Source organism: Sinocyclocheilus anshuiensis, unplaced genomic scaffold (assembly GCF_001515605.1).
Source record: "Sinocyclocheilus anshuiensis isolate Anshui unplaced genomic scaffold, SAMN03320099.WGS_v1.1 scaffold241, whole genome shotgun sequence".
In the NCBI taxonomy this organism is placed as follows: domain Eukaryota; kingdom Metazoa; phylum Chordata; class Actinopteri; order Cypriniformes; family Cyprinidae; genus Sinocyclocheilus; species Sinocyclocheilus anshuiensis.
The window spans coordinates 296,401-310,742 of record NW_015540865.1 but is presented as its reverse complement, the minus strand read 5'-3'; the positions used below and the strand labels follow the sequence as shown (position 1 = coordinate 310,742).

The 14,342-nt window shown below is 38.8% G+C and overlaps 1 protein-coding gene across 1 annotated transcript in view; it reads left to right on the top strand.

The window, feature by feature from the left end:
* LOC107688040 (rho GTPase-activating protein SYDE1-like) overlaps positions 1-14,342 on the top strand; it is a 22,264-nt gene that overhangs the window by 5,755 nt on the left and 2,167 nt on the right. Inside the window, exons 2-6 of the mRNA XM_016485579.1 lie at positions 5,711-6,493; positions 8,304-9,185; positions 11,886-12,115; positions 12,195-12,321; positions 13,905-14,074. Coding sequence (XP_016341065.1) covers positions 5,711-6,493; positions 8,304-9,185; positions 11,886-12,115; positions 12,195-12,321; positions 13,905-14,074 — 2,192 coding nt within the window. The remainder of the gene's footprint in view (positions 1-5,710; positions 6,494-8,303; positions 9,186-11,885; positions 12,116-12,194; positions 12,322-13,904; positions 14,075-14,342) is intronic.

The window sequence follows — 14,342 nt, the reverse complement described above, 5'->3', positions numbered from 1 at the left end:
GTGTGTGAGTGAGTGAGTGTGAGTGTGAGTGAGTGTGAGAGTGTGTGAGTGTGAGTGAGTGTGTGTGTGATTGTGAGTGAGAGAGAGTGTGAGTGTGAGTGTGTGTGTGAGTGTGAGTGAGTGTGTGAGTGTGATTGTGAGAGAGTGTGTGAGTGTGTGAGTGTGTGAGTGTGAGTGTGTGAGTGTGTGAGTGTGTTAGTGTGAGTGTGATTTGAGTGAGTGAGAGTGAGAGTGTGAGTGTGAGTGCGCGAATTTAATAGACACCATAACTTTTTCTGACCAAATTCTAAGGCAGTATCAAATGTAGATAATGCAATCCCAGAATGCACTGTGATATTCATGCATTTGAGAGACACTTTTATGCAAAGTGATTTTTAAAAAATAATTCAAAACTTTATTCAATGTTTACACTACCGGTCAAAAGTAAATAAATAAATATTGTACTGCTTATTGTTAGTTAATTGTAAATGTTATTTCATACATTAACTAATGTTAACGAATGGGACATTTTTGTAAAGTGTTATATTTTCAGTTTTCATTTTAATTTTAGTTTAAGTTTCAGTAATTTTATTATGTACTTTTGACATTATTATAATAAATATGTATTAAAAAACAAAAAATATATATAAAAATTGTCTAATTTTAAAATAGATTTTTTTTCTTGTATTTAATTTAACTATTGTTTACAGTGTTTTATAACATGTATTTAAATATATTATATGAATTAAAAATATGTATTTATTTTTAAAAACAAGATATATAAATATTGTCTAATTTTAAAATATAGATTTTTTTCTTGTATTTAATTTAACTATTGTTTACGGTGTTTTATAAATTAATTTAATATAAATTAAAAATATGTATTTATTTTTAAAATCAAAATATATAAATATTGCCTAATTTTCAAAAAGTATTTTTAATTAATTAATTAATTAATTAATGTATATATTTATCCAGTTAGTTATTTAGTAATTTAATTTGCTTGTATTTATTTTAACTAAGTTGTTTACAGCATATTTACATTAACAGTGTGTTATAAGAATTATTACAAATATTGTCTATACATTAAAATCAAATCAAAATAAATAAACATTGCCTAATTTTCAAAAAATATATTTTCAATATTTTTATTTATTCATCCAGTTAGTTATTTATCAATTTATTTTTCTTGTAGTTATTTTAACTATGTTGTTTAAAGCGTATTTACATTTACAGTGTGTTAAAAAACACTTTTTTTTTTTTTTGGGCCGTTCGAGAAAGCGGATTTTATGGGTCTGCTTCCAAACAGAAGTAAAGTGCGGTTCGAGGCACTCTGTGAAAATAGCTGTCAGCATCTGGTCATACTAATAAACTAATAATGCAGCTGTTCTGCGCCGATGTTTAGCTCTATAATCCTGCTCTAAACAGAAACGAGACGCGCTTCCAAGCTGAAAAAATATAAAGCATTGCAGAAAATCTTCCATCTGATGTTACTCCTGGGCAGAAAGAAAAAAAACATTCAGTGCAGAATCAAAAATGTCTTGCGCAGGAATAAGCAGCGCTGATTAATCAATGAGATAAAAAGCTCATCCTAAAACACTATGGATTGTTCAAGTTCACTTTAAGGCCCTCAGATGACACATTATGCCTAGTTTTCTTGAACTCTCAACATAAGCTATCAAGTTATCTAGACAAAAATAATGCATGATATTTCTAGCTCATGCATGCTCTAAATAATAAGTATTTACATCATTTATGTCTGTTTTAGTTACCAAAGAATGCAATCTTTATAGTTTGTGCACTGCTCAGTTCTGACCATCAGAAAGAGATATTGCTCAGCAAGAAGAAAAATTACAGAGAGCATTGAGCGCAGATGTTAAATGTTCGTCTAATGACTGAGAGACGTTCCGCAGATCTGATGATAGTTCGAGCTCTCAGGAAACATCTTATCCTGCTTATCCAGATTGTGTTTCCCTCTAGATCAGGCCTATATTCACTCTTACACGTCTTTTTAAACGAGGCCAAAACAATTGCATAGTTGTAAAGATCATGTATATTTATTTTGGCTTTAAAAAAACCCTTTTTTTTTTTTTTGGGCCGTTCGAGAAAGCGGATTTTATGGGTCTGCTTCCAAACAGAAGTAAAGTGCGGTTCGAGGCACTCTGTGAAAATAGCTGTCAGCATCTGGTCATACTAATAAACTAATAATGCAGCTGTTCTGCGCCGATGTTTAGCTCTATAATCCTGCTCTAAACAGAAACGAGACGCGCTTCCAAGCTGAAAAAATATAAAGCATTGCAGAAAATCTTCCATCTGATGTTACTCCTGGGCAGAAAGAAAAAAAACATTCAGTGCAGAATCAAAAATGTCTTGCGCAGGAATAAGCAGCGCTGATTAATCAATGAGATAAAAAGCTCATCCTAAAACACTATGGATTGTTCAAGTTCACTTTAAGGCCCTCAGATGACACATTATGCCTAGTTTTCTTGAACTCGCAACATAAGCTATCAAGTTATCTAGACAAAAATAATGCATGATATTTCTAGCTCATGCATGCTCTAAATAATAAGTATTTACATCATTTATGTCTGTTTTAGTTACCAAAGAATGCAATCTTTATAGTTTGTGCACTGCTCAGTTCTGACCATCAGAAAGAGATATTGCTCAGCAAGAAGAAAAATTACAGAGAGCATTGAGCGCAGATGTTAAATGTTCGTCTAATGACTGAGAGACTTTCCGCAGATCTGATGATAGTTCGAGCTCTCAGGAAACATCTTATCCTGCTTATCCAGATTGTGTTTCCCTCTAGATCAGGCCTATATTCACTCTTACACGTCTTTTTAAACGAGGCCAAAACAATTGCATAGTTGTAAAGATCATGTATATTTATTTTGGCTTTATTATTGCTGCTCTAGTAGATGAAATAACTCGTAGCAGTTTCTTAATGCCTCTGTTGCTGAAACAGAAAGAAGATCGGCTTCCATGTTTTTAGTCTTTCCTGATGTGATTATTAATAGTTTGGCTTGTGTTTTCGGGGCAGATGAGAGCGACCGGATGTCTCAAATTATGCTGCAGAGATGTGGGCGGCTTAAGGGGGGAGGGATCGGCATTCTGGGAAAAACTCTTTAACCGTTACGCCGTGAATATTTTCTCAGCAAACATTGCCACTAATTATTTCACACTGCCAAACATGGTGAATAAACTCAGGAGTAAACAAACATGCACGCAGCCTTGTCGGTTTGGTTAATGAAAACAAACTTTAATCACATTTAACTTTCAGCAATCTGTCATAGATTAGAACTGCGTTCGACTACTTTTACTGTAACATTCAGATGCTTTAAAGCTGAAATGTATCACTTCTGAAACACTGAAAAATGGCACTTCGGCTTTAACCCAATGTTAGCTCTTCTATTAGTTCTCAATGTTGATGCCGATAATGTAAAAATGGCCAAATATCATCTGATTAATCATCTTAGTTGATATAGGCCTGGTTTCATAGAGAGGGCTTAGGTTAAGCCAGGATTACGGAAAGTAGTTTTTATAAACGTGCCTTAGAAAAAAACATTACTGGTGTGCATCCTGAGACAAAACAAAGGCACTGACATATTTTAAGATCAATCAGTGCAAGTTTCTTTCAGTTGAAACAGCTCAGATTTACATTTTAGTCTGGGATTAGGCTTAAGCCTTGTCTGTGAAACCGGGGGATAATGTCTGTAAATGACTTAACTGAAGCTCTATGTAAAGTTTTGCCAGTTATGGGCTGGGTGCATGTGGCTATTTAGAGTCGTAACCTGCTAAATTTAGACCAGTTTATCAATGTGCTGTTTAAACCTAGAAAGGACTTCATAAACACATAGACTGGTGAATGGGCGTCAGAGGTGAAGGGTGAGTCCAGCGTGCCACCCGTGAGAGCATGCTTTGGGTGAGCGTGTGTATTTTGGGGTGTTGTAATGAATAGTGAATAGGGTTAAGTGTGTGTGTCTGTCCAGCTGTGAAGGAAAGCCCTTTACACAGACCGCTCATTGAAAACCTCTCAGTGGCCCAACAGCTGTGTGTTTGTCACTGAAATCACTCCCTGGACTTCCATGTGTTATCATTTTGTCTTCATTTTTTACTTTTTGTTTATTCCTTATCCTGATCTCTGAATAGCCTATATGTTTTCCTGAACCTATAAAGCTAGCAACATCAATGTAATGGGTTCGATTCCCAGCAAATGCATGAACTGGTAGAAAAATGCATGGATAAAAGTGTCCGCCAAATGCATAAATGTAAACCAAATTATAACTTTCTGCACCATCCTTCAGTTTATCTGTGCGTTTTTTGTCTATGAAATATCTCAGCAAGTAGCTCTAGCCTGTTGCTGTCTGTTTCTCTCCTTCTCTTTTTCTTGGCTGCTTAGGCTAAACAGGAAGTCATCTGCTGGCCCACTTAAAGTACTGTAACACTTCCTGCTCAGGGAAGCATAAAGCAGTCTGTGTTGTGTTTTTCTGTTTTTATGTTGAAGTCGATTTGGCTTCTGTAATGTGACTTATTTTAGAGCAAACCAAGATATAGAAAGAAAAGAAGGGCAGGAATTAAAAAAAATTATAATTGAAAACAAAGAGTTTACCCTGCACGTCATTTATATTTATGCATTTTGCAGATGCTTTTATCCAAAGCGACTTATATTGCATTCAAGGTACATTATATCAGTTCATGCATTCCCAAATCGAACCCTTGACCTTGGCGTTGGTAGCGTCATACCCTACCGTTTGAGCGCAAAAGCCACTTGTTGGAGAACACTTCGAATGCATTGATTTCAGTAGACATCGAAAGGTCTGCAAAAGGCACATTTCGTCCAAACGTTGAATTTTAACTTCTCCTGAAGCACATTCTGACGTAGGCATCGAATGACCAATGAAAATTTCAGTTGAGTGCTCGAAAAAATCCAATTTTCTGTATTCCCAATTGATTTCAAACTGCTCCGGCTCTTTCTGCACCCTCAAATTAGACTTGCGCATTCCTATCTGTCAAACTTTCCAACAGAGCTTTGTGCAGTGTTTAAGCAGCATTTGTGATTTAGGCATTTGGTTGTGGAGTGTTGTCTTGGCCTTGTAAACTAACAACGGTTTTGAGACACTCATGAGCAGTGCTAACTAAAGAGCGATTGACAGATATGTTTTTATTCAGCACTTCCAGAGTCATGCAAGCCAGAAGAGATAATGCGCAGAGCCGAACTGGAGGGCACACGGGAGTTATTCATGGCTTCTGGAATTGGATAAGATATTTGGCTAACTGTGTGTCACAAGCCACATTCATAATTTCAAGAGGGGAAAGAACAGACAGAAAGAGAGAGAGAGGGGGAAACAGGGGAGGAACTTGGAGAAACTTCCAGATGTGCAAGAGGGGAGGGAGAAGGAGATGGTAAATATCTGCAGCCCTCCTCTCAATGTCTGTTTTTGGTCTTTTTTTAATTCTTTCCAGTCATTCTCTCTCTTCGCTGCTCTCTGTCAATGTATGTCACTGTAAACTCATCTCAGAAATGTTGTTTTAGGGAGGAATCAAACCTTGTAAAGGTTAATCACCCCCAGTTTCAATTTTACTTGTGGTATTTGATATTTCCATGTTTTGCAAGTCTCCATTGGTCCATTCTTCAAGTTAGTCACGCCAATCCAGACAAATATTTCAGCACCAAATAAGGCCAAAAACTCTTGCTATAGTAACGATTGCTGGTTTCTTTTCTCTGCCTTAGAAGTGACAGGGAAGGTGGACCTTTTCCAAAGTTCTTCATCAACTGCATCCACCACAGGCCATGCTGAGACAGAGAGCTCCACCGTGGAGGAGTGTACCAGACGCTCCCAGATTACAGTCTCCAAAAAACAGAACTGGGCCAAACTTCCCTCTACAAGCAAAGACCCAGCCAGCACAGATCTGTGTACGAGCCTGGTCTATGGGCCACAGGACTGGGATTTGTGCTCAGGAAAGGCTGAGGTCTCAAAACAGGCCTGGAGCCAAAGGACTTTGAGTGAGGATGGTTTGAAGAGGAAGCGGAAAGATCTGGAATTGGAGTTTGGATTTTCCAGGACACCATGTGACTCAGTTGACGCCGGTTTACCGGAGTTGACACCTCCGTCTACAGCCTGTATGGATGCGTGTGACTCTTCCAGCTCAGCGAAGATCTCTGGGCAAGGCGCCTACCTCCAGCACCTGGACAGGAGTAGTCGGGCCTGGGTACTGTCCACAGGAAAGCTCCAGGCATCAGATGAAGTCCTCCCAACCAGAATCACAGAGTTGCGGCAGGGCCCAGACAGAGATGGAAACATTTGGTACAACCCCATTCCTGAAGAGGATGACTCGAAGGCCACTGGAGGAACGGCTCAGGAAAAATATGGAGGTCCGTGGAGAAAGCAAAAAACTGAGGAATCGGCAAAAGAGAAAAGAGACCAGAAACAATCAGGGGGTTTGACTCCCACCGGCGTCCATCAAATGAGAGAGATTCAAACTGAGGCCGACGTCATCAGGGCGGATAGTTCAGGTATGGTCAGGTTTTTTCCATTATGTAAGCGTTTGTCACAAGCTAAGCTGCTTTGCCAGCATACTTGCATTTCACACAGCTGGTCTTAAAACTGAGGTTAAAATGAGCAGTGCTGTTTCGAAACGATATTTAAAGTAAGGAGACAGAAGTGCTGTGCTATGATTGGCATTCACAAATTTTGAAAAATAGGATGGGAATCAACCACATTACATGTTATTATAAGTTATTTTCCTAAAACCTAGTGAGCTGCCTACTAGACAGCATTTTAGGTGTGCCCGAGAGGTGAAGGCTGTTCCAAAAGGTAGGTGGCATACTTATTATTGTGGTGCCTTCTAAGAAACCTTCTTTTTGGTCCAATTTTATTGCAGCAGTCATGGAGAAGCCAATCCCAGAATGCAAATAGTTCAACATAATTAAAAATTGACTGCTTTACTTAGTATTTGTGTGTGCATTTTTATGTTAACCAAAGTCACGTCTGTAGCTTAGTGACATGCTAATGTCAAGCTCTGTTGGAAAGCAATGTGGGTTGATTCTCTAGAGCACTTGATATGTGAACTGCTGTTTTACTGGCTGTGTAGAGCAGTTGTTCCGAATCACGTTCCTGGAGCCCCCCAAACACTGTCCTTAATCAAACACACCTGATTCAGGCCATTAGCTCATTAGAAGTGACTCCAAGACCTGAAGTGGGTGTCTCAGATGAAGGAGACTACAAAATCTGCACTGTTGTGACTTCTCCAGGAACATGGTTGGGAACCACTGATGTAGAGAAGGGCTAGGCAACTCTGGCTGTCGAAGGCTCACTGTTCTGCAGAGTTTAGTTCCAGCCTTGATGGAACTCACCTGTCTGTAGGTTCCTAGTGCCCAAAGACCTTGGTTAACTTGAGGTCCAGAGTTGCCCACCTCTGATGTAAAGCAGTGGTTCCCAACCACTTTCCTGGAGCCCTACCAACACTGCACATTTCTGCTTAATCAAACACATCTGATTCAGGTCATCAGCTCATTTGTAGAGACTCCAAGACCTGAAATGGGTGTCTCAGACAAAGGATACTGCAGAATGTGCAGTGTTGGGGGCTCCAGGAATGTGGTTGGAAACTACTGATGTAGAGAAGGGCTGGGCAACTCTGGCTCTCAAAGGCCCACTGTCCCGTAGAGCAGGGGTGTCCAAGCTTGCTTCTTGAGGGCTAGCGTCCTGCAGAGTTTAGCTGTAACACACTTGTTTGGATGTTTCTACTGAGTATGAAGACCTTGATTAGCTGGTTCAGGTGTGTTTATTTAGGGTTGGGACTAAACTCTGCAGGACAGTGGCCCTCCAGGAGCAAAATTGGACACCCCTGTTGTAGAGTTTAGCTCCAACCCTGATCAAACTCAACTGTCTGTATCTTTCTAGTAATCCTGAAGAACTTGATTAGCTTGTTCAACTCTGCAGGAAAGTGGATCTTGAGGTCCATAGTTGCCCACCCCTGATGTAGAGTGTTCCAAATCAGTTTATGACAGGACTGTCCAATCTAGCTCCTGGAGGGCCACCTTCCAGCCGAGTTTAGCTCCAGCCCTTATTAAACCCACCTGGCCAGCAAATCAAGGTCTTCAGGATCTCTAGAATCTTCCATTTATGCTCCCAAGGTTCCATTTCTGTTGTCCAGTATGTTGCCTGTGTAGGTAGTAAACATCAAGGCATCTCACTAGGTTTTGGAACAGACTTGTACCACAAGATACTAGAGAGCAACTTTTACTTGCCTGTCAGGGCTTAGGATCATCTTAAAGGTTGTAATTCCTTATAAGTTTCTAACATTGTGTGTTTCTTGCGGTTTAGATCTGGTTATGCTACAGTCGGACTGTATTAGCTCTACTAGTGGTGTGAACTCTGACAGTCCCGGGGCACCAAAGAAAAGCCCGGGAGAGGGTGGAAGTGGCAGCAGTGTGATCGACAGGATCAAGTCTCCAGGAACAGTGCGGCGGCTTTCTATGAAGATGCGTAAACTTCCGGAACTTAGGCGGAAGTTTAGCCTACGTTCGTCCCGTAATCAGCGACACGGACAAGGGAACACCAGCAGTGCACCAGGAGCATCCGATGAGGCTTCACCACAAAGTACATGCAAGGAATCATCCAACGTCATCAGCAAGTACCACCTGGACTCCAGTGCTCCTGCAAGGCCAAGGCGTCGATCCTCTCGAATGCGTTCTTCTAGTAAGGGAGGTTATCTTAGCGATGGAGACTCACCTGAACTCTTGCCAAAGCAGGGCTCGGGTCAGGGATCAAAAGGGTCACCTACACCATCACCACACCGTGGACTACAAGATTCACTAGCTGTGGTAGATGCAGAGTCATTCCGCTTGTACTCGCTGGTGGATCAGCCTCGCTGTGCTCAGAGGCTTTCGGGGCTGCTCACAGTGCATCTGCTGGGCGTCGACGAGCTGCTACGATCCCCTCGGACCGACACTACTAAAGAAGTCTTCTGTGCCATTCAAGTGGATGGGGTGACCCGGGCTCGAACGTCCCTGCTCACCTGTCGAGGGGCGTGTCTCCCACTTAACCACACCTTTAACCTGGAGCTCGAGAGGGCGCGGCTGCTCAAACTGATAATTTTGACGCCAACGGCTTCCAGCGCAAACAACGGCTCTGCCGCGCCTGCTGCTCCCGCACGTAACCGGGTGTGCTGTCTGGGTGCTGTGGCTATACCGCCTCTCTTCAAGAGTAAGAGAACAACACATTTACAAATCAAGTCACAAGGTGAAACCGATAGTTCCCACTCTAAATTCTGACTGGATGAGCCATTTTTTAAGCTATTTTAAGATTGCAAGAAGTACATCAGTTGAATTCTATAGTAACTCTACTTCATGTTTAGCCTAACAAACCACCCCTTAAATTTGGCATGTAATCATCCATGCATATATGTATATATATATATTTTTTTTATTTTATTTTTTTTTTATAAAAAATGTTTTAACCAAGATGTCACAATCTTTTCTTTGGTGACGTATCCCAGATTTCTCCATTCTTTTAGTCCTCATAAACCCCGCCCCATTCAACTCTGCTTCCATCCAATCAACATCTGGTGGATTGAACCAAGTCCCGCCCTACATTTTTTGTCTTTTTTTATAATCTGTTTCATTTGGATGTACATCACAATAGGGAAGAAATGATCTGTCGCTACTTCCGGAACAAGTATTTCCTTATCTTGATTTTTTTATAAAAAATGTTTTAACCAAGATGTCACAATCTTTTCTTTGGTGACGTATCCCAGATTTCTCCATTCTTTTAGTCCTCATAAACCCCGCCCCATTCAACTCTGCTTCCATCCAATCAACATCTGGTGGATTGAACCAAGTCCCGCCCTACATTTTTTGTCTTTTTTTATAATCTGTTTCATTTGGATGTACATCACAATAGGGAAGAAATGATCTGTCGCTACTTCCGGAACAAGTATTTCCTTATCTTGACTTGTTTGAAACATGGCGCTCTCTTTTTTCCATGTTACAACATGTTACTTCATTGCTTTCACTATAAATAATGTAAAGCATTCCTGCATATCTATCACTGGGCCATTCCATGTCAACTCAACCAGAGGTCCTTGGCTAAAAAAAAATTATATTTTGATAACTTTTTTCTGGTGAAAGAAATGTATAAATGCAGGAGAATCCAAAATATTAAATGAAGTGGATCGATATTTACTGAGAAATGCACTTAAAATGAAGATACCAAAGTGAAATTGGGCTTAAAAATGAAGATACCAATAGAACACTTTGGATATTAAAATATCTTTAATACTTCTCGAGTTATAGCCATGTAAACTTAAAAAAAAAAGTGTTTTTTTCCCCATTTTTGAACTACCACCATTTGCATATAATGCATTAAAGATTGCTAAAGTCAACAGATTTTACTAATAGAGCTACCAATCTCTGTGTAAAAATAACAAATAACTAGGGGTGTAACGATCCATTGATTTGGATCGATACATTAATCAAATGTCTAACGATACGATGTATCGATGCCACGGGTAAAATAACGATACATGTAGTATATATAGGTACCTTATTTTGGCACTGTCCACTTTCACTCAATGTCAGTCTATGCATTGAGTGATGCGAGACGTTTTCTGCACACAGTGCCGTGCGCAAATACTGAATTGAGCTCTCCTGCTTTTTTGTGCTTTGATGAACAAATACAGACAAGATTACATCAACATGCAATATCCTTGTAAATACAGTCGGTTAGGCCTATGTCTTAACGTAAACAGTTGAGAAAGAAAACGCGTGTGTATCAGTAGGCTATATTGGATCTGTGCTTTATATCTTAAAGTGAAAGCAGACGAACAATAAACCTGCAGCTGTCGAAGAAAACAAAATCTCTCACTGCTCTTGACTGAATAACTTTTGTAACTTTAATAAGGATTAATCTATATTTCATTTATACAATGAAGACTCTGCAGGGTTAACTAACTTAAAATTTCTTTTAGACCTACCTGAAAAGCACTGTTCATATAATTTGTGTCTTTGTTCTATTGTATTTATTTTCTGCTATTGCTTGTAATGTTTATAAAAATATTCTTATCACTGAGCCCATAGTAGCAGCCAAAAAAAGAGTCTTAAAAATATGTTTTAACAGCTTTTATTTTTGTAATGTTTTTATATTTATTTTTCTACATTAATGTATTGTTTGTACAACTGGAGTACCTCCTTTTTGTTTTTTGTAATGAGGATTTACACTATTTTACACATTGCACATTTTATAGCACAGAAGCCTGAAATACTTTATTGACTGTTGTCATGTCATAAGATTACTGATCTTATGTGTGACATAGATTTTTTCCCCCCAATAATACATTTTTCTTTATTATTTAAAAAAAAGAAAAAAAGTGTGGGTCTTTTTTTTGTTGTGAATGTCCCAAATGAGGTACAGGATGTAGAAATTTCAGATAAATTTTCAGGTTGCATTTGGGAGTTAATAAAAATGTAGATGGTTGTTTAAAATAGGTACATAATATCAAAATATCGATAAATCGATTGATATGCTCCTGAATCGTATCGAAATCATATCGTATTGTAGAATTTTTTGAGGTATCGGCAAATATCGCATCGCTGGGTATGAGAATCGATATCATATCGTATCGTGACGAACCCTTTGATTTACACCCCTACAAATAACATATTTCGGCTTTCATCACTATTTATAAACAAAACACTAAATATAAACAAAATCAAAAAATTCAGCCTGTGAAGTTTCTGAAATTTGGTTGATTTGACAAGGAATGACCCCATTATATAATAAATTCTGTAGCACTGACACATTTGTACCATTGCACAACCATTAATCAGCCTTCCCACCCAGCCATACCCTGCATTGGCTTGCGTTTTGCCCTTATCTCTTTATCTTTTCTGTCTCTCGCTCCCGCAGCTTCTCGCAGTCAGCAGCTGTGTGTCCGTCTGGATCCTCGCGGTTTGCTTTATGTGAAGTTGACCCTTCTGGAGCAGTTCGTGACCCTGTTCCCCCGCCTCAGTGACCTGCCTCCCACTAAAGTGTTTGGGGTGGAGCTGCGCCACCTGGTGGAGAAAGAGGTGTCTGCGCTCAGAGTGCCTCTGATCATTCAGAAGTGTGTTTCTGAGATCGAGAGGAGAGGACTCCGGGTGAGATGAGCTCAGATATCTGTCAGACCTGACGTGTGTTAAACGTGACTGTACTAATAGACTGTACGTGTTTTTGTAGGTGGTGGGATTGTATCGTCTTTGTGGCTCCGCGGCGGTGAAGAAGGAATTGCGGGATGCGTTTGAGAGGGACAGTGCAGCGATTACCTTAAACGATGAGCTCTATCCCGACGTCAACGTCATTACCGGTCAGTCGGCCACAAATAACCATGATATTTTCCATGGAAGCTTATTTCCATCATGGAATAATACAATGGTAATTGTGACATTTTTATCTCACAGTTCTGACTTTTTCCCCTCAATTCTGAGATCATATCTCACAATTCTGGTATTTTTTTCTAAAGTCACCTGGGAAAAATTACAGAGGGCAAGGTTTGTTCTCTATTCCAATTTTTGTTGGAGTCGAGGTTTGATATACTACCTGATACTAGAGAGAGACTCATATTTTAATATCTCCCCGGAGCACCAGCGGGTTAAAAGGCTTCCCAAAAAGACACCACATGATCAGCAGAAAAAAAAACCCTAAAGATTTGAGCCTTCCAGATAACTTTTAATGTGGTTTAGATTTGATTTATTGGCCTGAAATGGTTCTTAAAAATGCCCTGATAAATTTAGAAGTGTCATGCACATCCTTTATATTAATATTAGATTTATGATGGACCTGGAAATGTTTTTTTTTTTCTTTCGTGCAAATGCTTTGCATCAATCTAGTAGGATATTAAGAAAGTGATAACTCAAAACTAGATTAGCATTTTCTGAAGGAAATTCAGAGCATTGAAAACACTGTTTTAGGTAAGGATTTATTTCTGTGGAAAATGAACCAGTACAGCAGTATCTTTACAAATAAAATAAAATAAAAAAATAAAATAAAATAAAATAAAAAAGCTTTAATTAATTGGACAGGAAAAATATACTTTTTTTTTTTACATATCTTTAATTGAGATTTTTTTATGTATTCATTTTATTTCATTTTTTTAATGCATTATTTATGTTTGTTTTTACACTTTCTGAAGATAACTCTCCTATAATGAATGATTCTCTCCTATTCAACAACAATGGCTGTTGTGGGTGGTTGCCAGGGTGTTGCTATGCTGCTGTTAAGGAGTTCTGAGTTGTTTTTAGTGTCACTTGCTAGATGTTTTTGGGTGGTTGCTAGGTCATTCACTGTTTAACACTGTGGCATTCCAGAATTTAACCTATTTTATTATTTTACCTATATGTGTTGTGTTGCTTATAACAGTCTGCACTCAACTGACTTTGTAGTGTGACATTTGATATAGCCGATCTAAAAATGTGTTGAATTTAACAATACTGTTTTTAAAGTATTAGATTTATTTTATAGCATTATTTTTATAATATTACATCATATATAATATTATAAAATGCCAAAAACACTCAACAAAATTACTAAAACTTTATCTAAATTTAACATATGAAAGCAAAAAATATAAAAAATAAAATCTAATTCAAAATATTAACAAAAACTGTAATACTATCTAAAATGATACTAAAATAACACTGGGTGGAAACAAGCCTGACTTTTTTTCCTCGCAATTGCGAGTTTGTCACATTTTGTTGGAGAATTCTGAGTTTGTGTTTTGCAATTCTGAGAAAAAGTCAGAATCGTGAGTTAACAAGCTTTTTTCGCAGTTACCTTCTGTTGCTGAAACCAGCTTCCATAATTTAGTTGGTATATCCAGCTATTTGAAGGTAATTTTACAGTGGATTTTTGTAGATGAAAAGTTTGATTGTTTTGTAATGTTGTTGTCAGGCATTCTGAAGGACTACCTGCGAGAGCTGCCGTCTCCTCTCATCACGAGGACCCTGTATGAAGTGGTATTAGAGGCCATGATGGTTCGACCGGCCTGCAGAAACACCAGCGACGCTCAGCGATCACAAAACACCGTCTCACTGCTGCAGTGTCTTCCTGAAGCAGAGCGGGTAAAGCATCTGTCTGACTTTGTGTTTATGCACTGATGCTCACATGCACTGATTTTCATCTGTCAGAATGAATCCAGTCTGATTTCAAGTTCTGAAAGTTCTTTTTATATGCCTTGTACCTTCAACTTTAAAATCTGAATCATATAGTTGAGAATTTTTATCAAATATTAAATTGATAGATTCTAGAGATCCTGTGTGTGTGTGTGTGTGAGAGAGTGTGTGTGTGTGTGTGTGTGTGTGTGTGTGTGTGTGTGAGAGAGAGAGAGAG